The sequence below is a fragment of the Trachurus japonicus genome, chromosome 5, assembly GCF_045865225.1.
Source record: "Trachurus japonicus isolate A0001 chromosome 5, Traja_1.0".
Classification (NCBI taxonomy): Eukaryota; Metazoa; Chordata; class Actinopteri; order Carangiformes; family Carangidae; genus Trachurus; species Trachurus japonicus.
The window spans coordinates 19,750,689-19,776,422 of record NC_140911.1 but is presented as its reverse complement, the minus strand read 5'-3'; the positions used below and the strand labels follow the sequence as shown (position 1 = coordinate 19,776,422).

Genomic DNA, 25,734 nt, shown 5'->3' with positions numbered 1-25,734 from the left:
TGTTATGTGGATGAGTCCAAAAAGAAAAAGGTAGGTAAGGTTGTAACAGGGTTTATTCCCACATGGTAGCACAAGCAGAATATCACCTCTCTGTAGCTCCAGGATCAACAACTAACAGCCAGTAGTTACTTCCGCCTTTCTTCTTCTTCACTCACTAACTCACAGTGCCTCCTAGTGGCGGAACATGGATGCAGGAATACTAAGTGAACACAACATCCCCCCTTTACTTAAGAACAGTTCTTCCTTCAGCTGTAATGTAATATAATATAGAAAACATAAATCCTTTACTTGTCAATTCTTTCTCAAAGGTCTTTACACCTGAGACCAATCAATGAAATTAAGATTAATACACAGCATATGTTTCAACCTAGACTGCTTCTTTGTGTCAACAGAATCAACAACATTGTGTTTGTTCCTTTTAACTATTCTTCAATCATTAATTTCTTTTAAGCAACTTATTTTGAACATTATCACAACACATCATTGTAACCACATTGTTCTTTTTTTTTTTTTTTTTCTTTTCTTTTAAGTCTTATAGTCTTTGAGCCAAGCTGGTGGGTTATGTGCTCTAACAGGACGACTTCCGGTCTGTTGCACATTTCCAGGCTCAACTGTTCCTCCAACTTCAGTTTCTGACTGAGCCGAGTTTTCAGGAAGCTCAGCGGGTACTGAAGTCAGATGAGAAGCATGCCATGTTTTTCCATCATCCAAGATGTAGGTGCTCGGACCCACTTGCTTTTTGATCATGATGGGGGCAGAGAATTTCTGATGTCCCTTTAACACATGTACAGGTTTGCGCACCCGCACCTTGTCTCCCTCTCTGAATGAAGGAGTGCGAACTCCACGTCTGGTATCAAAGTACTTCTTCATGTGCTTTTGTCGAAGGGACACTCTCTGACGCAGCACATCATCACGTGCTGTCATGGCAGGAGGAGAAAGCACGTCGAGCTTTGTTCTCATCTTGCGGCCATGCATCAGCTCGAACGGTGATGCACCCGTCATGGCGTGTGGTGTAGCACGATACACTTGTAGGAAATCAGCTGTAGCTCTTTTCCATGCTTTGTTTTGAAGCATTGTGGCCCTGGATGCAGCTTTTGAAGACTCTGTTAAACCGCTCTATTGCACCGTTAGCAGCTGGGTGGTACACAGAGGAGCGGATATGAGTGATTCCTCTTTCTTTCAGGAATGATGAGAATTCAGCAGATGTAAATTGCGGTCCATTGTCAGTGACCAGGGACTCTGGATCACCACAACCGGCTGAACACACTGCTGAGAAATCCAAGCACAGTTACCGTGGTGACAGATGGTGCAAAAGCTACTTCGGGCCATTTTGAGTAGTAATCGGTGAGTGTGATTGCAAACCTGCAGTCGTAAGTTGCATTTTCAAAAGGTCCAACTATATCCATGCCCAATTTCTTCCCAGGGGCCTTCAGGCAGAGACACAGGTTGCAGCGGTGCCTCAAAAAACCTTTGCAGACTTGTCAGAGCTTTGACACACTGAGCATGCAGATATTTGAGAACGTACCAGTGCATCCATTCCAGGGAACCAGTACAACTCTCGCAGGCGCTGTCTTGTTCTCACAATGCCCTGATGACCTTCGTGAGCCAGAGCAGTGAGTGTGTGGCGCAAAGAGGCGGGCACCACAAGGCGTGTCCCTCGAAACACCAAATTGTCCTTCAACACACAGTTCATGCCTCATCTTGAAGTAAGGCTGCAGAATTGGCTCCACGGCTTTCACAGAAGCTGGCCACTGCTGGAGGATCTGTGCACGCAGAGAAGCAAGTTCAGAGCAGGAGGAGGAAGCATCCTCAAACTCACCAGCAGTCACAGAGACAGGACATGTTGACAGCAGAGCCACGAGTTCAGGATCAGAGTCTGTAAGGAGAGGAGAGGCAGCAGGCAGAGGTAAGCGTGAAAGGCAGTCGGCTGTGAGATTGAGTGAACCAGCCCGATAAACAACGTCATAAGTGAAACAGAGAAGGCGCGCAGACCATCTTGCAATGCGCATCCCTGCTCTATCAGTCCCTTTCGTTGAGAGGAGTGTTGTGAGGGCCTGATGGTCGGTGCGCAGTGTGAATTTTCCGGCCCCACAAGTAAGTCCTCCATTTTTCCACTGCCCAGACACACGCGAGAGCCTCTTTCTCGACAGTTGAATATTTCCTCTCAGTCGGCGTCAGCGTCCTTGATGCAAACGCCACTGTTCGTTCTGTGTGATCTGGATGCAGCTGAGTGAATACAGCACCAAGACCCTAATCTGATGCAATCAGTTGAGATTATGGTTGGAAAGTCCGGGTCAAATAAAGCAAGGGCAGGGCTATTCACCAGTAGCTGTTTCACATGAAGAAAGCATTCTTGAGCTCCATCAGTCCATTCAAATGTGGCATCTTGACGCAGACAGGCACGGAGTGGTTCTACCACTGTGGCGTAGTTAGGTATGAATTTTCCATACCAAGACAGCATGCCTAAGAAGGAACGCAGGCTGCAGGCATTTTTGGGAGCAGGAGCCTGTGTAATGGCTTGTAGGTGTTCAGTGTCAGGCTGAATGCCTCTTGCTGTCACTAAATGTCCCAAGAACTTTAAGCTGGTTTGGCGAAAGTGGCATTTTCTTTTCATTCAGGTGCAAGCCTGCATCTTTAAGGCGTTGCAGTACAGTTTCCAGAGCTGTGTCATGCTCCTGTGCCGTGCGTCCATAGCAGATTATGTCATCCAGGTAGTACTGTACATTAGGCACCCCACTCAACACTGTCGCCATCAGTCTTTGAAATGCTGCTGGAGCTGAAGCCAGACCATAAGGAACTCTGCAATAACGAAACAGTCCCTCATGTGTGATGAAAGCAGTTAAATCCCGACTCTCAGGATGCAGCAGCACTTGGTGATACGCACACTCCAGGTCAATAGTTGAAAATACAGTCGCACCTGAAAGTGTCGAGAGCAATTCCTCCATGTGAGGGAGAGGGTAGCTGTCTACTATGATTGCTTTGTTCGGCTCTCGAAAGTCTCCACACATTCGAATACCTCCCGTTTTCTTTTGTGTGACTACTATCGGTGAGACCCACGGAGAGGCTTCAATGCGTTCTATCACACCAGCAGAAAGTAGTCGATTGAGCTCCTCTGACACAGCAGCTCGCACTGAGAAGGGAAGGCGCCGTAGCTTTTGACGCACAGGTACAGCTGTTTGTGTGACTTTTACCTTATGCATGAACCCTTTGGCGCATCTACGGTTGCAGGAGAGGCTGGCTGTGAGGTGAGAGAGGCCACTGCAGCTGTAGGGAGCAGAGGAGGAGGTGAAGCAGTTGGTGGGTGTACAGTGTTGTCCTCAATGCGCAGGCGAAGGGCAGATATTAAATCCCGTCCCATCAGTGCAGTTCCTGAGTCCACCACATAGAAATTTGCCATGCCTTTAATGCCATCCATGTGTACAGTCGCTTTCATGCATCCTAACACTTTGATAGGGTCTTTGAATATGTCACCAGTCGGACAGAGGATTGATGGAGTGGAGCTTCTCTGAAATGCTCCTCATAGATGCATCGAGGCAGAACAGAAACAGCAGCACCCGTATCCACAGTCAGTTTCATTGTTTGAATTGTCTTTGCAGTCTGAATGTCCACTTTGCACTGTATTCTATCCGGAGAGTCTGTTCCATCCACCAGCAACAGCGTGTATTCAGGCATTTCAACCTCTTTCACTGCCTGAGTTTGCTGAGATTGACACACACGTGCAAAGTGTCCTTTTTTATTACAATTTCTGCACGTTACTTTGGCTGCTGGGCATTCACGTGAGTTGGCCAGGTGTTTTTGTGAACCACAACGGAAGCAAGCACGTGCAGATGAGGTCGAGGCAGGTTTATTAGCAGGTTTTGCAGAATAGCTCCTACGTGGCTGTCTTGGCCTGTATGCTGTATCATGAGCCTTCACAACATGAACAGGTAAGTGTTGATCACCTGCCATAGACTTAGCTTGTTCACTGGCAGATTCAACTTGAGTGGCTATTGTAATAGCATCAGTTAATGTCAGTTTATCTTTAAGAAGCAGTTTCTCCCTAATGCGGGGGTTAGCCACATGCTCCACGAGCTGGTCTCTAATCATATCATCAGCATTGGCAAATTCACATGTTGCAGCAAGCTCTCTTAGTGAAGCAATGTATTGTACAATTGACTCCTGGGGTCTCTGTGCTCTCTTCCTGAACGTGTGGCGCTCCACCACCACGTTAACGGAAGGCATAAAATGTTCATTTAATGCAGCAATGGCGGCTGCTAGGTCGTCACCTGTGTTCGGCAGAGTATGAAAGATCCGCTGTCCCTCCGAGCCCAGACAGTGCAGAAGTAGCGCACGTCTCCTTGCTTCTGGCCACGCGTCTCCATTTGCACGGATGACCAGGAGGTAGTTTTCGAACATCCTCACCCACGTCTTGAAAGGAATGGCCGGCTCCCCCGGGCAAGGCAAGAAAAAATCCGGGAATGGCGCATTTACAGCCATCTTCCGCAAAAAACAAATGCAGGTTCGACTCGTCGCCAATTTGTTATGTGGATGAGTCCAAAAAGAAAAAGGTAGGTAAGGTTGTAACAGGGTTTATTCCCACATGGTAGCACAAGCAGAATATCACCTCTCTGTAGCTCCAGGATCAACAACTAACAGCCAGTAGTTACTTCCGCCTTTCTTCTTCTTCACTCACTAACTCACAGTGCCTCCTAGTGGCGGAACATGGATGCAGGAATACTAAGTGAACACAACAGACTGCTCATACATGCTGTATACAAACTACCTTGCATGATTTTTGTTTGTACTGCAAGGTTTCAATAAAATGAGATTAAACAAAAAGTTAGAAATGACTTGATAAATACTGTGTAGAAAAAAACTGTCAGGTCTGTGCTGATTGTGGATGAATTGGGGTCATGGGTCAACTTTTGATCAATTAGAAACCTCAAGTATTTATAGGACGACACCCTCTTTTAAGATAAGATAACTTTTTTCCAGACTTACAAAGGTCATCTCTTGTTTTTAATAAAAACAAAGAAAATGGATTTTATTTATTTGTTTATTTATTTAGGCCATTTTGTGTAAAGAAGCAAAACAAAAACAAACAAAGTGGATATGAAATTACAAATGTTTTATGTCTGACAGTCTGAGACGGTTTGGTTTGTAATAGTTTATGATTGAAGATGATGAACAGCAGAGAAAATAAGACACAGATCATACAGGAGTCAGACACTGTAACATGGTTTAGAGAACTGTTGACTGTATAACTGATTCTCATTCATTCATTCATTCATCATTCTATTATTATTATTGGTCCTAAATGTGAACCTCATGAATGTATAAATATGTATAAATGCAGAGTGACAGTTGTCACCCTGACTCGAGGTACGGACTCACATCAGGGTCAGAATGAACAAATACACACATGGGGATTCACAGATGTCTTTTGGGATTTATATGTAAATGCCTGATTCCACAAAAATATTTCTCACTCTGTATAAAGGGGAACAGAATCAACATATAAATTAATAAGGTTCACAAATGTGTCTCCGATGTACACACAAATATTTCTAAATGATAGTATATATGATAATATATGATGGTAATCCACAAATATGTTTTAAAGAATTTACACACAAAAAAACACAAACAAACTGCTGTGACTGACTGAAAGAAGGAGACGTCTGATAAGTTAAGGTAAGATAACTGAAGAAAATGCACTTGTGAATCTTCATTTATTCATTTTGACACAGGTCTGACTCTGTACCTTAACCTCACCATGAGACAAAAATAAATAAATATATATATATATTTTCCATATAAGATGTTGTTTGATTTCGTTGTTTTATGATATTAGACAGATAAAACACAACCATGTTTCCACTGTTGGCACATTCAAGTTATCGTTTGCATTTAGGACATGTTACTGTTCAGATCAGATAAACTGCTGAGTGTTGATGTGACGTCGGAGGCTGCTGGACTGGATTTACAGATGTTTGTGATGAGACTGATCTCAGGTCTGTTTCCTGCTCAGAGGCGGCCATCAGTCAAAATAGTAGTTCTGGATGAAGACAGCATGGACGCCAGCAAAGACCGGAGAGAAGTTGTAGATTAGAGCTCTCTCTTCTTCCTGAAGACTGGAGAACTGGTGATGGTTCTTCATGGCTACAGGAACAGGGGAGGAGGAGGAGAAGAAGAAGAAGAAGGATTTAGGAACTGTTTACTGATGTTTTTTCAGCCACTTTAGGATGAAATGCAAAGTTTCGTCAGAGCTGTGAAGGATTCCAGTTCTAACCTGAGAAGACCACTATTATTTGAGAAACCAAAGACTCAAACTACTGTAAAAAATCACTGTCTTTCTGTTAGAGGGGTTAACATCTGGAATAATTGTCCTGAAAATATTAAATGATGCTGTACTCTAGTCAGCTTTAAAAAACTTTATAAGAACAACATAATTTCTCGTTACAGTATGGAAAATTAAGTTCAATAATTTTGTACTATTTTGGGTTATGTGCTGTGTACAATTCTTTATTTTGTTGTGATCAGAAATTTAAGTGTACTGATTAATTTCAAATGTCTGTGATCTGATCCTATTGTATTAATGCATATATATATATATTTATTTTTTATTTTAATTTTTTAAGGTAAAAGGGGTAGGGGTATATAAGCTTTGGCTTCAACCTACACCCTTTCGGTTATATAAGCTTGATATACCGAAATAAATAAATTCATTCATTCAGCTGTTATTTGTGTAATTTCAGTTCAGATAAACCACATATACTGTGACCTGATAATAAATCACAATAAAATAATATTAAGATGACAAACAGGATACATCATTCACATACTGATGTGAATTAGATTTAAGTTCAATCTTTAGTTCCACGGGGCGGTGTTTAGCTCAGTTGGTAGAGCACCTGCCCCACGTGTAGAGATTATAGTCCTCACTGGAGGCGGTCGGGACTCGAACCCTATCCTGCATGTCATTCCCCTCATCTCTGCCTCCCATTTGCTGTCACACTCTGAACTGTCCTGTCTAATAAAGGCATGAAAAAGCCAAAAAAAAAAAAATCTTTAGTTCCACAGTAGATTATTGAACTGTCTGTCGGTGAAGCTCATGTGGCATGACTGAAAGCCCCAGGACAGAACCTTAACTGAGAGGTTTCAGACTTAGTATGAGGTATGACTCAACATTACAATTCTGCGATTTTTAGGAAAAAATAAGATTTATAATAAATATAAAATAGTATATAGAATATTTCAGACAAACTGGTTATATTAGTGTGATTAGTGAATTTCTGAGATTTTCCTAAACAAAGATGGAGGACACAGTAATGGAGGATACACAGAGAAAAATAGAAGTACGGAAATGAACTCAAAAGGGTACAAACCCTTGTCGCTCCAGGCGTACCTTTTGTAGAGACAATTTTGTACCCATTGGTGCCGGTACATTTTTGTACCTTTTCAAAATGTACCAGTTTAAGTACAATTGTGCACCTAGCATCTAACGGGTATGTAACCGGTGTGTGTGTTTGCTCTGCGACCTACCCTGAGCGAGGATCGATCGCCTCATAGGCTACCAGACCTATTTATTTAGGCTACTAATTTTTTCTCTGATAATGTACCTTTAGGGGATAAATACGTGTACCTTAGGAGTACATATATGTACCTTTTGCCATTCTGGAACATTTATGTGCCTTTTCTACCCCCAAAAGGTACACATAGGTACTCTAGAGTACAATAATTGGCCCTATAGGCTACAGTAGGACAGAACTGTACCTTTAAGTACAGAAATGTCCCCCTTCTGTACCCCTATTTTTCTCTGTGTACGACACAGAGAGGAGATGCAGATGTCCAGGTGTAGTGTGGCAGCAGGTGGAGATAGAGGTGCTACAGGAAACGCTGTTACCTTCAGAGATGAAGAAGCAGGAAGTGTAGAAACTGGCCTTGACAGAGGAGGTGGTGTGAACCATCCCTGACTTGTCGATCCACTCAAAGGGACTTTTCTCTGGATGCCACTGGACGGCGTAGAACGGGTAACGGTAAGCTGAGGAGAAGGAGGAGACACGGTCACACTGAATCTGAATCATTAATCTAATTAAAGGTAAACCGCTGAAGGTGATGGGGGTGTCGTCTCGGTCCTCACCTTCCATGGTGGAGATGAACTCCTTCTTGCCGTCATTGTTGGTGGTCAGGATCTTGTAGAACCTCTTCAGCTTAGTGTTCCTGGTGTAGTTCTGTTGATCAAACACGGCGTTAATGTAGCATCAGATACTCTGACCCTGAATGGACCACAGCGATGTCACCTGTCACACGGCATTTTAACCTATGTTTTTTATTTATTTTTTATTTTTATTTATTTATTTAGCACAAACAATATCATATAAATAAACAACATGAACAATCAACATTACTGGGATGTGCAAAGGGGAGGTATGAAACCCAAGAGGGCTTATATGAAAACCTCACCCAACATATTCAAAGATCAAATTTGTTACGGTTTAAAAACAATAACATAGGAAAATAATTGAACAATAATGAAAAATAAGTAGAAAAGTAAGAGATTAAAAGTAAAATATAAAGAAATAAGGAAAAAATAAACATAAATAAATAATACAAAACAAAAATAATGAATGAGCTCATAAGGAAAGAGTAAGGAGTAAGAGAGAAAGAGAGAGAGAGACAAAAGAAAAACATGACAATAATTGTCTTATGTTTGATGGTACATGGTTTGACTGATGAGGTACTTTTTGAGAGCCTTTTTAAATGATGTTAAATTAATAATTTTTTTCAGATAGTCAGGTAGCTGATTCCATATGTTCAAACCGTGACACTGAGATCGTTACCACCTGATCATCATCCGCCTCAGTGCAGCTCCCAAAAGAGGTGTGGTGGCCAAGTGAAAAGGTCTTGGTCCAGTAAACCAAAGTTTATGGGTTTGATCACTATCCCTGCCTTTGAAATTTAAGAAAGTATGATAAGATCTTGTGCAGTTTTGTTCTCCACTCATTCACCTGCAAAACAGCTGAGTCCAACACACCGAGACTCATCAGTGACATGATGATCTTCACAGACTTGTACAACCCAAGCCCCATTCATGCCTTAAAACATCTAATGTCAAATCCATCTCATCAAAAAGACAAATGAACATGTTAAAAATAAAAAGCACACTAAATATATGATGATGTGTTAACCTCAGACTATTAGTTAAGACTTTTAGTTGATAAATAAAGAGGAGAGAGACAGACCTGGATGGACAGACTCCAGCTGTGAAAGTTGGACGTGATGTTTTCCTCGGACAGAGACTGCAGCAGATCTTTGGGGAAGCCCTGGAACAGACGGCTGGATTTGGCGGCTGGAGGACAGACATGGATCAGTGTGGAGGAGGTGGGAGAGAAAAGCAGATGAACAGAAGTTAATAACAGGACATTACAGTAACATTTTTGGTTAATAAGCTTTACTGATCATTTTTGACTGAACATCCACATGGTTCCTTCAGCCTCGTGTGAGTCTTTCATTAGCATAGGCTCCACCCACACCCACACCTCTCTGAGCACCACGAGTGACAGTGCTGAGGCCTCAGTACAGATCACATCTCAACTAATCGGCACATCAGGATAATTTGCTCTTTAGAAGTTTTTCTAGCAGGAATCCTTTAAAAGGAATCCCCCCTTACCTGTCTAAAATCAATAAATGATTGTATGCCTCTGCAATAGTTTAGAAATACTTGAGGAAGTTATGCTTGAGGCTGATTTGTAACAGAGTTTTCTAGATGGTAAACTTTTAAAGTTCCTGTAAAGCAAGATTTTACAAAAACATTAACATCACAATTCCTGAGAACGTAATGTAAAAAAGAATGTAAAAGGAAAACCACCAAAAACACCAAACTATGTGGTATTGAATTGAAACAACAGGAAGTAAAATAAAACCACAGTCTCTCTCAATGTGGTTTAACTGTATTTCATCATTTCTGAGTTAAGCATTTTTTTGGGGGCAGGTCCCAAAATGAGGAACCAGTGACACACTTGGACCCTTACTTACTATATCCCTTCCCCAACAATATAACAGTATAAAAATGTGGAAATTCACTGACATCTGCAGTTTCCTACTCACCCTCAAATGAAAGTTTGTTAAACTGTTAAATCACTAATAACTGTATAACTGTATGTCTGTCGTTACTGTAGAACAACATAGTTCAGACCAACCTTACTTGTGCTCTCAACACACCTGTGAGTGCACTGACCTCCCCTTCACTTCCACAGGAGGTGTGGTGGCCAAGTGGTAAGGCGTTGGTCTCGTAAACCAAAGATCATGGGTTCAATCCCCATCCATACCTTTGTTCCTTTGTTCTCCTTAATAAAGGAGATGATTAGTAATCTCTGTGACCTTATGTGGTCACACTATAAATACCTCAGGATGTCTCATCCAGTCTGCGTCTATACGTTTCATGACAAAGCATGTAGGACTGAAGAGGTCTTTGCTGCTTTGAGGTTTCACTAACATCTTTCACTGCTCACACACTGTGGATGAAATGCAAGAATCTATCATCCTGAAGGAGGGTTGTGTTTGGGGGTCACCTGTGACTGAAGCTTTGAACATGGAGAAGAAACTCACCATGGAGACATAAATCCACCATTCTCCTTTTTTTACCAAATGTCAATTAAATAAAGTTATTTCTAAAGCTCAATAACTGACCGTCTAATACAAATCATTAATGCACTGCGTACTCATCTTCTATGAATGGTTACTTTACAAACAAAGAGAAGCTGTGCTGGGTGTTTAGGTGAGTTGGTGCAGGTATCAGAGAAAATCAGTCACAAACCATGAGGTGTGAAAACCACAAATATCTTTGAGTGGTGGTAATGAACTAAGAATAGTACAAGATAAGAGGCTGTATGATGATGAACACAATGACCACTTCAGCATAGGCTCCACCCACAACCACTCAGAGCACCACGAGTGACAGGGCTGAGGCCTCAGTACAGATCACATCTCAACTGATGTGAGCATCAGGATGATTTGCTCTTTAGAAGTTTTTCTAGCAGGATTCCTGTAAAAGGAATCCCCCCTTACCTGTCTAAAATAAATGAATATGGTTGTAAGCCTCTGCACTAGTCTAGTTTAGAAATGCTTGAGGAAGCTGTGCTTCAGGCTTGTTTTTTTAACAGAGTTTTCTAGTGGGTACATTTTTAAAGATCCTGTTGAACCAGATTTTACAAAAACATTGTGTATATATAACAACGCAATTCCTGAAAACATGTAAAAGAAAAACCACCAAAAATACAAAACTATGTGGTATTGAATTGTGGAATTGGATTAAAGTGCATTTTTTGGACAGGTCCTAAAATGGGGAACCAGTGATACAGTCGGACCCTTACTTACTATATTCCTTCCCCAACAATATAACGGTATAAAAATGTGGAATCTATTGGCATCGGCAGTTTCCTACTCATCCTCAAATGAAAGTTTGTTAAACTGTTAAATTACTAATAACTGTGTGTCTGTCATTACTGTAGAACAATTATACATAGTTCATAGTTCAGACCAAGCTTACATGTTGCTGTCAACACACCTGTGACTGCAGAGACCTCCCCTTCCTTCCCAGAGAAGGTGTGGTGGCCAAGTGGTAAGGCGTTGGTCTTGTAAACCAAAGATCATGGGTTCAATCCCCATCCATACCTTTGTTCTATAGCTGTCACCTTAATACCTTATGTGGTAAACCTCAGGATGCCTCATCCAGTCTCAGTCTACATTTCATGTAGGACTATAGATGTATTTTCTGCTTTGAGGTTTCACTAACATCTTTCACTGCTCACACACTGTGGATGAAATGCAAGAATCTATCATCAAATTTGTGTTTGAGAGGTCACCTGTAACTGAAGCTGTGAACATGGAGAAGACACTCACCATGGAGACACAAATCCACCAATCTCCTTTTTAAGATGTAGTTTTTGTTTTGTTTTGTTTCAACTTTGTCTCAGCTAAAAGGAGGATTAGGATGATTAGCTCTTTGGAAGTTTTTCTAGCAGCGCTCCTGTAAAAGGAACCCCACCACTGACTGTCTAATACAAATCATTAATGCACTGCGTACTCATCTTCTATGAATGGTTATTTTACAAAGAGAAGCTGTGCTGGGTGTTTAGATGAGTTGGTGCAGGTATCAGAGAAAATCAGTCACAAACCATGAGGTGTGAAAACCACAAATATCTTTGAGTGGTGGTAATGAACTAAGAACATAGTACAAGATAAGAGGCTGTATGATGATGAACAGTGACCACTTCAGCATAGGCTCCACCCACAACCACTCAGAGCACCACGAGTGACAGGGCTGAGGCCTCAGTACACATCACATGCTCTTTGTTCTATAGCTGTAACCTTAATAAAGGAGATTATTAATCTCTGTGACCGTATGTGGTTAGACTGTAAATACCTCAGGATGCTTCATCTGCATGACTCAGGACTATAGACGTCTTTGCTGCTTTGAGGTTTCACTAATATCTCCCACTGCTCACACACTGTGGATGAAATGCAAGAATCTATCATCCTGAAGGAGGCTTGTGTTTGAGCGGTCACCTGTAACTGAGGCTGTGAACATGTCGATACTATAAAGTTATTTCTAAAACTCAATAACAACAGTGATGTACAAACATTTAAGCTTCAAACAATTTTTTTTCTGGTGCCACCAACAGAAAACAACCATCTGTTCATCCACCTGTAGCCTTCTGTGTGACCGAGCTGCAGTGGATTTCCTGTAACTATTTAAACCTGTGAATGCTCCTAACAACCTCTGTCCTTCATGTCCACAAGTGACAGGTCATTTCTTAACTCAGTTCCACTTCACACCTACATATGGTGGCCAAGTGGTAAGGCGTTGGTCTTGTAAAACAAAGATCAGTGGTGTGATCCCCCGAGCATCAGGACCTTGCTCTTCAGAGGTTGTTCTAGAAAGTCTCCACAAGTGACAGGGCTGAGGCCTCAGTACAGATCACATCTCAACTAAAATGAGTGTCAGGGTGCTTTGCTCTTTAGAAGTTTTTCTAGCAGGACTCCTATGAAAGGAATCTCCACACTGACTGTCTAATACAAATCATTAATATATCCTCAACTTCTATGAAAGGATACTTTACAAACAATGAGAAGCTGTGCTGCTGGTGCTTCAGGTGCGTTGGTGCAGGTATTGGAGAAAATCAGTCACAAACCATTTTCTCCATGTTCACAGCTTCAGTTACAGGTGACCCCTCAAACACAACCCTCGTTCAGGAAAAAAACTCAAAGCAGCAAAGACCACATAGTATAGTCCTACAGGTGATGTAGACTGGATGAGGTATCCTGAGGGCCACATACATTCACAGAGTTTAATCATCTCCCTTATTAAGGTTCCAGCTATAGAACAAAGGTATGGATGGGGATTGAACCCATGATCTTTGGTTTACGAGACCAACGCCTTACCACTTGGCCACCACACCTTCTCTTGGAGGGAAGGGGGGGTCTCTGCAGTCACAGGTGATGTAATGTAAGGTAACGTAAGCTTGGTCTGAATTATGTATAATTGTTCTACAGTAACAACAGACACACAGACATACAGTTACTAGTAATTTAACTGTTTAACAAACTTTCATTTAAGGGTGAGTAGGAAACTGCCGATGCCAGTAGATTCCACATGTTTATACTGTTATATTGTTGGTGAAGGGATAGTAAGTAAGGGTCCAAGTGTGTCACTGGTTCCCCTTTTTGGGACCTGCCCAAAAAATGCTCAACTCAGAAATTATGAAATGCAGTTTAACAATCCAATTCCACAATTCAATACCACATAGTTTGGTGTTGTTGGTGGCTTTTCTTTTACATGTTCTTAGGAATTGTGTTGCTATATATACAATGTTTTTTGTAAAATCTTGCTTTACAGAATTTACCCACTAGAAAACTCTGTTACAAAACCAGCCTGAAGAGTAGTTTCCTCAAGTATTTCTAAACTAGTCTAGTGCAGAGCCTTACAAGCATTTGTTTATTTTAGACAGATAAGGGGGGATTCCTTTTACAGGAATCCTGCTAGAAAAACTTCTAAAGAGCAAATTATCCTGATGATTACATCAGTTGAGATGTGATCTGTACTGAGGCCTCAGCCCTGTCACTGGTGGTGCTCAGAGAGGTGTGTTCATCATCATACTGTTATTGCGATTCTTACATTGGAAGCCCAAGAAAGCACCAGAGAAGTCTTCAGTTAAACAGTAGTAGAATTTACTCAGCTCACAGATAAAGTCCATCAGCACTGGGCTCGGAGTGACAGAGCTCTCCTAGGATCTCTGTCAGGAGTGATCCCTGATTTCAGGAAATGGTTCACGTATCTTCTTGGGCTCGGCCTGCCCCGTACAGAGGTTGGACTTTCGCGCGATAGAAGATAATTGGCCAGTTACCCGTGACGTGGACAGGCCAACCACTGTCCATGCATTGTTCGATAAGCAACATGATGTGTGTGTTGTTGATCAGGCGTGTATCTAATGTAACAAACCTAACTGACAGACTAAGAGAACTCAGCAGTTACATCTTGATCTTGTTTATCAGGCTAGAGTCACACTATCTGGCTTCATGTTCACACAGTCTGCTACTGTCATGATGTAGTGTCATGCACTTGGTTTTATCTCATACTGTTGATAATATGTTCTGTATTTTTAGATTAGCCGCCTATGGACTGGTGTTGAAAATTAGCACTTGTGCTAAACACACTCAAGCAAAGCATCTGTCCACTGGAACAGTCTTAATGTATTTGTGATGTCCATATCAAATAAATAAACATAACATAACATAACATAACACATCAGGTTATGTGCGTTCAACTACTGAAACAGAATACATGATATCTCAAAACATACATCAAGTCATTCAAGTATAAAAACCGAGACCCAGAACACAGTCAATTGTAACAATACAGCCTCTTATCTTTTACTATGATCTTTGTGGTTTTCGGTCACAAACCATTAAGTGTGAAAACCACAAATATCTTTGAGTGGTGGTAACCACATTGAGAGAGACTGTGGTTTTATTTTACTTCCTGTTTTTCCACAATTCAATACCACATAGTTTGGTGTTTTTGGTGGTTTTTCTTTTACATGTTTTCAGGAATTGTGTTGTTATATATACTTTTTTTTTTTTTTTGTAAAATCTGGCTTTACAGGATCTTTACACTAGAAAATTCTATTACAAAATCAGCCGCTAGAAAAGCTTCCTCAAGCATTTCCAAAGCTAGAGCAGAGGCTTACAAGTATTTATTGATTGTAGACAGGTAAAGGGGGATTCCTTTTACAGAAATCCTGCTAGAAAAACTTCTAAAGAGCAAATTATCCTGATGCTTCAACTAGTTGAGATGTGATCTGTACTGAGGCCTCAGCCCTGTCACTCATGGTGCTCAGAGAGGTGTGGGTGGAGCCTATGCTGAAGTGGTCACTGTGTTCATCATCATACAGCCTCTTATCTTGTACTATTCTTAGTTCATAACTGTATTTCATCATTTCTGAGTTGAGCATTTTTTGGGCAGGTCCCAAAATGAGGAACTAGTGACACACTTGGACCCTTACTTTATATTCCTACCCCAACAATATGACGGTATAACAATGTGGAATCTATTGGCATCTGCAGTTTCCTTCTCATCCTCAAATGAAAGTTTGTTAAACTGTTAAATTACTAATAACTGTATGTCTGTGTGATTGTCGTTACTGTAGAAAAATGATACATAGTTGAGACCAAGTTTACGTGTGTTGCTGTCATCACAGTTGTGACTGCAGAGACCTCCCCTTCCCATCCTCCCAGAGAAGGTGTGGTGGCCAAGTGGTAAGGCGTTGGTCTCGTAAAGCAAAGATCATGGGTTCAATCCCCATCCATACCTTTGTTCTATAATCCACCTACAAGGCTCCACATTCAGCAGCATGACCTGACACTGTTCTGAGCTACTTCACTGTTGACTGTACACTGACTAAAAGAGGAGTAAAATATTCTGTGATTCAGCAGTCAAAGTGTCACACACACACACTCCTGCAGCTGAGTGCTCTGTGTTCACCTGTTACCAGGCTCCACCTCCTGGCTAACCACACAGTGATCTGGCAGAATTACTGCATGAAGTCCAAGAAGAGGTGACAGCATCTCATAATGAGAAAAGAGTTTAAGCTTCAAACAAACATTTTTTTTCTGGTGCCCCCGCCAGAACAGAACAACTATGAGTGTAAATATATATTATTACATATTTGCATTACAGTAATGACATGTGTTCATCCATCTGTAGCCTCCTGTGTGACCGAGCTGCAGTGGATTTCCTGTAACCATAGTGCGAAATACGGGGGGGGTTTGGGGGGGTCGGACCCCCCCGATTAACCCCTTGAGACCCCCTGAAAGACTCAAAAGCAAAATCTGAGGGGGGTCTCAATCTTGTCAAAAAAATAAATAATATAATATAATATAATAATTTTATTGTGGTCAATTAAATGTGTTTAAGATCACCATGTCCAGTATTCATAATTCAAAATTCGTTTAACATTAAGCTGAACCATGTCACCTGCGCATTATGCAAATTAGCCATGTGCGCCAGCCCAGCGCAGGAGTCGAGCCCACTCGCTATCAGAACAGAGGATCCCGTTCCTCTCCCACCCTCTGCCGAAGAAAGTGAAGTTGAGGCCGAGTGCTCTGAAGACGTAGCCGCAGCCCCTGCTGCTGGCACTGGTGATTGGCCGCTTTTCTTTTTCTTTCTTTCTTTTTTTTTTTTTTTACACCTAAGCAGGTGGGGTAATGGAAATACCGCAACCCTTGGCTTGACAAGGCAGGAAAATAACTTGAGGTAAGAGGCTAGCCTGCTTCAGCATACTATGGCCTGCCCTGAACCCCCAGTGGTGTTGTTTGGCCAGGCGCCTGTTGTGAGCTATTTGTCTGTGCTTTTTCAATTTTCATGATGGCCCGTTATACGAATGTGATTTGTGGATGTGTTCAATGCTGTGTTTAAACGTATTTGCTAGATGGATGGTTAGATAAGGCTACATGATCGGTCATAGTTGCAGGCTGAGGATCTCGTGCACATAATTGCACGTCAGTCTCCGATCTCCAGATTTATACAGTTGGTTGTTATTCGAGTGCACGAGTTTGGTGTCTTTCATTCATTTTAATTGTTGTATTTTATTTATTGTCTATTCGTTTCTGCATTGCCCTGATCGCGCCAGTCTCATATACCTGGCATTTATTCATTGTTCAAGTGCGCTAGTGTGGTGCCAATTATTGTCTTTTATTTATTGAATTATCGTCTATTTATTGTCAATTACTTTCTGCATTTTAATGCACAACTTTGCCTCTCCTTTTTAGGCTATAGGCTAATTTTCTTGGCTTATTGTAATGTTATAGTCCTACTTTATAAAAAGAAAAAAAAATAACGGTATTGCGCAACAATCGCGAGTTAGGGACCCCCCCGAATATTGATGGGTATTTCGCACACTGCCTGTAACTATTACGTAAAACCTGTGAATGCAGCAGCAGCAGCTGTTCCTAACAACCTCTGTCCTTTATGTCCACAAGTCCTCCGGTCATTTCTCAACTCAGTTCCACTTCACACCTACATATGGTGGCCAAGTGGTAAGGCGTTGGTCTTGTAAACCAAAGATCAGGGGCGTGATCCCCATCCATGTTGAGTCAGTGTAGGTCACATCTCAACTAAGTTGAGCATCAGGACCATTTACTCTTCAGAAGTTTTTCTAGAAAGGCTCCGACAAAACAAATCCCACCACTGACTATCTAAAACAAATAAATGCAAGTTCAACTTCTGTGTTAGGTTACTTCACAAACAATGAGAAGTTGTGCAAGATAAGAGGCTGTATGATGATGAACACAGTGACCACTTCAGCATAGGCTCCACCCACAACCACTCAGAGCACCACGAGTGACAGGGCTGAGGCCTCAGTACAGATCACATTTCAACTGATGTGAGCATCAGGATGATTTGCTCTTTAGAAGTTTTTCCAGCAGGATTCCTGTAAAAGGAATCCCCCCCCTACCTGTGTTAAAATAAATAAATACCTGTAAGCCTCTACAATAGTTTTGGAAATGCTTGAGGAAGCTGTACTTGATACTGATTTTGTAATAGAATAGCACCACATGTTGTGCTGAGGCAGATCATGTCTCAGCACAAGTAAGTGTCAAGATGATTTCCTGACTCCCAGGAATCTCACCACTGAATGTGTAAACAAATCATTAATCCAAATTCAACTTCTGTGAGAGGTTACTTTATAAGGTGAGTTGGTGCAGTTATTAGAGGAAAATCAGTCACAAACCACGAAGTGTGAAAACTACAAATACCTTTGTAAGTATTGCCAACACTGTTGGTTAAGCTAAGATCATAGTACAACAGAAAAGGCTGTATGATGATGAACACAGTGACCACTTCAGCATAGGCTCCGCCCACAACCACTCTGAACACCATGAGTGACAGCGCTGAGGCCTCAGTACAGATCACATCTCAACTAAGATGAGGATTAGGATGATTAGCTCTTTAGAAGTTTTTCTAGCAGGACTCCTGTAAAAGGAATCCCCCCAGTGACTGTCTAATATAAATAAAAGCTCATATGATTCAGCGCTATTATGGGAAAACTTAAGGAAGCTACGCTAGAGGCAGATTTGAAACGATTTGAAGTGGTAAGGCGTTGGTCTTGTAAACCAAAGATCATGGGTTCAATTCCCATCCATGCCTAATCTGTTTCGGTTAGAACTTGAGTTTGGTTTGACTCTTCTGGGTTCAGTAGCTGATACACAGTATACTATTCAGATCCAAGTTTCAGAGTTAGAGTTCTGACTTCTTAATTGTAATGAAATGCACCACACACACTATCACACTGACTTGAACCAGGTGCTGCTCAAGGTGTTAACAAGACCACAGACGACAGGGGAAGGACAAATAAGCTTCTCATGAAATACTGTTGTATTATTCTGTTCATCTACAAACTGAGATAATGGAGGAATTGAAATTTGTTTGAATGAACCAATGTCAACAGAGAGAATCAGCTGAGCTGACATACTACATGATGACGTCAGAAGTCGGTCGATCACAACGATTACAAGTTCACAAACAGTCCCTGTGTATTTAGTCACTGTGGACAGCCAGGCATGGCATCACTTTGACCCTTTGAAGAGAAGGTGTGGGAGTCAGGTAGTTAGGTTGGTCTGGTAAAGCAAAGATCATGGGTTTGGTCGCCATCTATGTCTTTAAATTGACTGACTGATGTTTTCTAGGGTACATGCAGTGAAAAAATCACTAGCACCATGACTGAGTGTTTCCTATCCTGTCAACCAGTGGGGGCGGGGCTAAACTTGTGCGCTTTTCCACTGGCGCGGCACGGCACGGCCCGGCCCGCTATTTTTGCTTTTCCACCAGCCCTAGTACCTGGTACCATTTTTAGTACCTCCTCGGCCCTGGTTCCAAGCGAGCCAAAGCGATACTATACCGTGACGTCAGTCGACTGCCTTCCTCTGATTGGGCAGAGCGTCGTCACTGGAAGAGTGCGAGCGCTACGTCCGACAAGAGAATCAAACCCGGAAATCTCAAAAACAGAGCGGCAACAGCGCCCACTGATCTATATCGAGACTGTTGTTGTTCCTTCACCCAAGTTAAATGAAGCTGTGTAAAACCACACTGTGGTCTGTGATCCACCAAGGTGCAGACGAGTGAGTTTGGAGCTGACGAGCGGATCGGAAAAAGAGAGATGGACAATGCGACGCCCGCGATCGCCTCCATGATCACCCCCGTGGCGACCCCGCCCCCGCTGAGAAGGTGCTAGAAGAACTCAGCTGTAGTGGAAAAGCACCTTTACCGAGCCGAGCCGTGCCGTGCCGTGCCGTGCCGTGCCGTGAAAGTGTAGTGGAAAAGCGCCATAAAACACTACTGAATGTGTTCTTAATATCTGAGTGTAAACCTCGAGCACATGCTTCAACTGCTCATCAAACCTCTGACAGATGGACGGAGCAGGGAAAGGGAGTGACTCCTCACCTGCTGTGAAGGTAAGGGGCAGGGCCACGGCCTTGGTATCGGTGAGCGTCAGCAGGTTCTTGTTTGCTGTGAGGACGGACAGCTGCTGGAAGCCCTGACAGGTGCCCCAGATTGGGAAGTAGTCCCCAGCATCGTTGGCCTGCAGGAGGTGACAGTAAAAGGTGTTGGGATTGTGCTCGTGCCTACGTCAGACTGAAGTTGTTCTTGGTCTGTGGTGAGGATCAGTGATCAGTGAATGCCACATAAAACAAATCAAGAACCTTCTGTTTTGCATGATCATGATAGCAACTCTAATGTGTCTACCTCCTCTGGTTGGAGGTTACCTTCAGAGCGAGGCTGTAGAAGATCTTAGCAGCTCGACTGTACTGAGACGTCTGGAGATCGACGTCTCCCCCCGGCAGCAACAATCTGAGGAGAGAACATTTAGACAGGTCAGATGCATACTGGGAAATAACACCATGACATCACTTTCTGACTCGTAATTATAATGAATATGAAAAACTATCCCATATGTCACACAACAACAAAGGAAAATTCATATACATATGAATGAAGACAGTGTGACAGGGACATGTTCCACAGGATTGTAATGAGGCAGACAGTAAACTTAATCCAACTGTTGGTTTAGTTGTTAAAACCGTATCTGACGACGTATCTGCTGCTGCAGTTCAGTACATTACGGTCATGTATAGGGCTTGAACAGAGACCTTGCATCATTTTATGTATTATACAGAGAACGCCAAGTTTACCAGGACGACCTCTGACCTTTATATGGTCTTCTATGTGAAAATAGGATAATTACAACCGTAATCTGGAATAAAAGCATGAAGTCTAAGAAGAAGTGACAGCCTCTCATGATGAGAAAAAAACATCTAAGCTTACTGCTGTCACCAGCAGAAAACATATATCGGACCAAGTTTATGTGTGTTGCTGTCAACACACCTGTGACTGCAGTGACCTCCCCTTCCCTCTCTCCTAGAGAAGGTGTGGTGGCCAAGTGGTAAGGCGTTGGTCTCGTAAACCAAAGATCATGGGTTCAATCCCCATCCATACCTTTGTTCTGCAAGACTCCAGATTCTACTGTTGACTAAACTGTACACTGACTAAAAGAAGAGTAAAACATTCTGTGATTCAGCAGTCAAAGTGTCACACACACACTCCTGCAGCTGTGTGCTCTGTGTTCACCTGTTTCCAGGCTCCACCTCCTGGCTAACAACACAGTGATCTGGCAGAATTACTGCATGAAGTCCAAGAAGAAGTGACAGCATCTCATAATGAGAAAAGAGTTTAACCTTCAAACAAACTTTTTTTTTTCTGGTGCCTGAGAACAGCTATGAGTGTAAATACATATTATTACATATTTGCATTAGCCTAATGACATGTGTTCATCCAGCTGTAGCCTCCTGTGTGACAGAGCTGCAGTGGATTTCCTCTATTTAAACCTGTGAATGCAGCAGCAGCAGCTGTTCCTAACAACCTCTGTCCTTTATGTCCACAAGTCCTCAGGTCATTTCTTAACTCAGTTCCACTTCACACCAACATATGGAGGTATGGTGGCCAAGTGGTAAAGCGTTTGTCTTGTAAAACAAAGATCACTTCTAAGCTTTTTGCTGTCACCAGCAGAAAACATATATCGATGTAAATAAATATAATTACATATTTGCATTAATGACATGTGTTCATCCACCTGTAGCCCCCTGTGTGGCAAAGCAACAGTGTATTTCATGCAGTCAAAACAACATTAACTATTTGAACCTGTGAATGCAGCAGCAGCTGCTCCAAACAACCTCTGTCCTTCATGTTCACATATCCTCAAGTCATTGCTCTGTTACTGAGTCAGTTCCCCTTCATATCTACACATGGAGGTGTGGTAGCTGTCGTGGAAATTTTAGCCATTTGCTGTTGGTGAATAATGAAATAGAGACTTGGCCGGCCGACACGATTTTATTTCCTGGCAAGGAAAGGTCAGTTCAAACCCAAGTGGGTGATGGTAAAGAAAAGACAAAGACCATGAGGAGACCTAAACATTTATACCTGAGGAAACGCCCCCTCAGGTATATTCCACACCCCTTTGTCTGCTGCAGGGGTCAGCCCCCTACTCAGGATATCTTTTCACAGGTATTGGCACCGACATCCTGGAGTGTGACTAAGAGGTCTAATCAACGCAATTTAAAATAGAAAAGGGTTTGAGTATATCATGAGGAAATGAGAGGTTGGGTGTCTCTGGAACTTGAAATGCAATTACAAGGTCTAGACATTAAAATACAAATGGGTAACAAACAAAAGAAGATCTGATACCTTGGAGGGAAAGCAGGGGGTGGGGACGTCACAAGTGATTAAAACAAAGGAATATTCAAATTTACCATTACATAGCCAAGTGGTAAGGTGTTGTTCTTGTGAACCAAAGATCATGGGTTCAATCCCCCTAATCTGTGTACTGTTCAGATTTCTACGTGATTATGCTTGGAGCCAGAGAAGGAAAACCAAAGTTTACCAGAGAATGTGAGAACCAGCTTCATAGTACAGGTTATCACGCCTGTCAAAGTTAGGTTTAGTCGACCCAGATAACTAAGAGTTATCCTGGAAAAGTTAAAAGTGAAACTTTGTGCCTATAGTCTGAGCCATGAGCAGGCGAGGGAAGTAGAATCAGCAGCAGTGTGATCATCAGGCGGAGGGGAACAGGGGTGATATTGTGTGTCAGAGGCAGTTGAACTCACCCGTTGATTGAGTAGAAGATCTTCACATATTCTTCTTCTGTTCGATTGATTCTGTTGAAAAAACAGAGAAAAAAAAACAGTGTCCGTCACAGAGTGAAACTGAACATTGAGCAATCAGCCAGAGATGTAACACAGTCCTCACATCCGTCATATCTGTGCAGAGCCGACTCAAGTCTCCATGGGGCCCTAAGCAAAATTTGATTTTGGGCCCCTCTATTTCCAATAATATTGATTGTTAATCATTCACACACCTACTATAAACTCATTGTGGCTCTGGCAGTGTTGTCTTATTGTCAGTTGTTTATTGTCATGGGCTCATAAGGTAGAACCACCACTGCATGTGCTGACAGAGACATGATAAGTCTTTTCTTTGTTTCATTACTACTTACTTACAACTTCCCTCAAAAAAGGCAGATGTTTCCATAGACAACAGTTCTCACAGATGTGCTTCTATCAGGCAGCTAAACCACATCCTCTTTAAGTAAAATTGAGACAGTTCACGTTAGGGGTGGGCGATATTGCAAAAATATCATATCACGATTTTTTTTTAAATGAAGTCACGACTTAAATCGAAAAAAGGAAAAATAGACAATTTAGGCCAAAGAACCTTTCTGAATAGATTTTAATCTAAATAGTTGCAGTTTTGCCAACATGTGCAAACAACGTAAACATAGTAAAAGGTAAACAACAACACTCTGATAAAGTGCACTCTTGCAACATAAAAGGTAGCTTTCAATAAACATGAAAGTAAATTATCAATGAAGACATTACTGTTTGTTTTATTCAACACAATCATTTTAACAGGATTTTAAGTATCAAAACACTAAATAGCTGATTGAAAAGGGTCAAATAAAAATACAAACTAAAGTAACTGTTGTTATCTCTTTTAGCAAACTTTGCAAATGTCCTTTGTTTGCGCTTTGCAGCATAGAACTGCAATTTATAGAATGAGCCCCAGACGATCCTACGATCTCTGCACTTTGGCAGATCGTCTACACGCTCTAATCCTTCACCATCTAATATCGCCGTATCGCCCACCCCTATTTCACATCAAAGTGATACGTGACTTACACACAGCTCAATGTCTAGGCTACAGGAGGGAGGGATGTGAATCTTTGGGTGTCTGTATTCGATTCAAAATCAATTATCATATGCACATGTACATAGACATGTATCACCTGTAACAAATGTGCTTTAAAAAAAAATAGGACTGAGTTTACACATTTCTAATGTCAAGATAAATGTGCATTATAAACATGTAGTGCAATCAGCTGTATTCTAGAGTTGGCCTGTACCGAGTGTGTGACTCTCAGACCCTGTAGGCCTGCACAATGGAAAAGGTTTTCATGCTGTTGTCAACCTTCCTGTCCATATGTCTACTGGTCTTTCAAATCCTTTCCCTAAAAGGAGTGATGAAATGGGACAACAAACACTGTCGTTGTTTTCAGCAAAATACATTTCAAGCACTGTGGTAAAGAGAGAAAACAAAGAGTCAGATGTAGATGTAGCACTGTCTCTTCCTGCAGATAAATAATGACACAGTGACACCCCCACTCACTCAGGCTCTGCCCACACCTACATCTAGAACCATGACTGAAACAGCTGTCACTCCGAATGACGTCTCACTTCAACAGAAACATCAACCAGGATCATTTTGCTCTTTGAGTAATTTTCCAGAAGGACTCCTATAATAAGAGCAGTTCCCTCCCCCAGCATGTAGACAGTTAATGGACTTAATGAACTGGATTACCAGATAATTAACATACACATTATATTAAATAATAATATATTTAGAGGCATTTAGCACTGTAGTGAAAATGAGATGAAGCTCCATGAACCAGTTCAGATTAGTTTCTTGATGTGACATTTAAACAGAACAACACCTACTTATGAGAGGCCGTTTAGGAAATAATGCATATTTGCTCTCACATGTTACATCATACTCTCTTACAAACACTAGTATAGTCACGCACACATACTATCATACTCTCTCACATACACTAGTATAGTCACACACACTTACTACTATAGTTACACACACACACACATACTATCATACTCTCTCACATACACTAGTATAGTCACACACACTTACTAGTATAGTCACACACACTTACTAGTATAGTCACACACACTTACTAGTATAGTCACACACACTTACTATCATACTCTTTCACATACACTAGTATAGTCACACACACTTACTAGTATAGTCACACACACTTACTATCATACTCTCTCACACACACTAGTATAGTCACACACACTTACTATCATACTCTTTCACATACACTAGTATGGTCACACACACTTACTATCATACTCTTTCACACATACACTAGTATAGTCACACACACTTACTATCATACTCTTTCACACACACTAGTATAGTCACACACACTTACTATCATACTCTTTCACATACACTAGTATAGTCACACACACTTACTATCATACTCTCTCACACACACTAGTTTAGTCACACATACTTACTATCATACTCTTTCACATACACTAGTATTGTCACACACACTTACTAGTATAGTCACACACACTTACTATCATACTCTCTTACACACACTAGTATAGTCACACAGACTTACTAGTATAGTCACACACACTTACTATCATACTCTCTCACACACACTAGTATAGTCACACACACTTACTATCATACTCTCTCACATACACTAGTATAGTCACACACACTTACTAGTATAGTCACACACACTTACTAGTATAGTCACACACACTTACTAGTATAGTCACACACACTTACTATTACTAAAACAGGAAGTTAGTTTGTTTAAACAGGAAATACTATAAAGCCTCATTCCTTGATTGGTGCACAGCTCTGGGAGCTTACTGCTAGCTAAACGAAAGCTGTGTGGGAGAACTGAAATCAAGAAGGCAACTTTATAAGTACAACTTTATAATTTTGTAAGTAACTGCAGTTGCAAATATGATTTTTCTACTAATTTACCTTCTCTTTCAAAGCAACTTTTTGTTAGCAGTAAATGGTAATGAGGAGAGTAT

At 41.6% G+C, this 25,734-nt stretch overlaps 1 protein-coding gene and 10 non-coding genes across 11 annotated transcripts in view; 7 read left to right on the top strand and 4 right to left on the bottom strand.

The window, feature by feature from the left end:
- Positions 1 to 5,823: 5,823 nt before the first annotated feature.
- LOC146987480 (gamma-glutamyl hydrolase) overlaps positions 5,824 to 25,734 on the bottom strand; it is a 32,172-nt gene continuing 12,261 nt past the window's right edge. The window contains exons 3-9 of the mRNA XM_085778046.1: positions 22,699 to 22,749; positions 20,305 to 20,389; positions 19,982 to 20,120; positions 9,225 to 9,331; positions 8,123 to 8,213; positions 7,886 to 8,023; positions 5,824 to 6,141 (exon numbers count right to left, since the gene is read on the bottom strand). Coding sequence (XP_085634172.1) covers positions 6,020 to 6,141; positions 7,886 to 8,023; positions 8,123 to 8,213; positions 9,225 to 9,331; positions 19,982 to 20,120; positions 20,305 to 20,389; positions 22,699 to 22,749 — 733 coding nt within the window. The 3' untranslated portion in view covers positions 5,824 to 6,019. The remainder of the gene's footprint in view (positions 6,142 to 7,885; positions 8,024 to 8,122; positions 8,214 to 9,224; positions 9,332 to 19,981; positions 20,121 to 20,304; positions 20,390 to 22,698; positions 22,750 to 25,734) is intronic.
- On the top strand, positions 10,241 to 10,312 carry trnat-cgu (transfer RNA threonine (anticodon CGU)). The gene has a single exon. It is a non-coding gene; the product is annotated as a tRNA-Thr (tRNA).
- LOC146987490 (U7 small nuclear RNA) lies at positions 10,989 to 11,044 on the top strand. Its single transcript, XR_015035961.1, has one exon. It is a non-coding gene; the product is annotated as a U7 small nuclear RNA (small nuclear RNA).
- On the top strand, positions 11,586 to 11,657 carry trnat-ugu (transfer RNA threonine (anticodon UGU)). Its single transcript has one exon. It is a non-coding gene; the product is annotated as a tRNA-Thr (tRNA).
- Positions 13,371 to 13,442, bottom strand: trnat-cgu (transfer RNA threonine (anticodon CGU)). Its single transcript has one exon. It is a non-coding gene; the product is annotated as a tRNA-Thr (tRNA).
- LOC146987487 (U7 small nuclear RNA) lies at positions 13,997 to 14,052 on the bottom strand. Its single transcript, XR_015035946.1, has one exon. It is a non-coding gene; the product is annotated as a U7 small nuclear RNA (small nuclear RNA).
- On the bottom strand, positions 15,259 to 15,314 carry LOC146987486 (U7 small nuclear RNA). Its single transcript, XR_015035948.1, has one exon. It is a non-coding gene; the product is annotated as a U7 small nuclear RNA (small nuclear RNA).
- trnat-cgu (transfer RNA threonine (anticodon CGU)) lies at positions 15,782 to 15,853 on the top strand. The gene has a single exon. It is a non-coding gene; the product is annotated as a tRNA-Thr (tRNA).
- Positions 17,935 to 17,990, top strand: LOC146987484 (U7 small nuclear RNA). The gene has a single exon (XR_015035947.1). It is a non-coding gene; the product is annotated as a U7 small nuclear RNA (small nuclear RNA).
- Positions 18,477 to 18,532, top strand: LOC146987483 (U7 small nuclear RNA). Its single transcript, XR_015035949.1, has one exon. It is a non-coding gene; the product is annotated as a U7 small nuclear RNA (small nuclear RNA).
- Positions 20,965 to 21,036, top strand: trnat-cgu (transfer RNA threonine (anticodon CGU)). The gene has a single exon. It is a non-coding gene; the product is annotated as a tRNA-Thr (tRNA).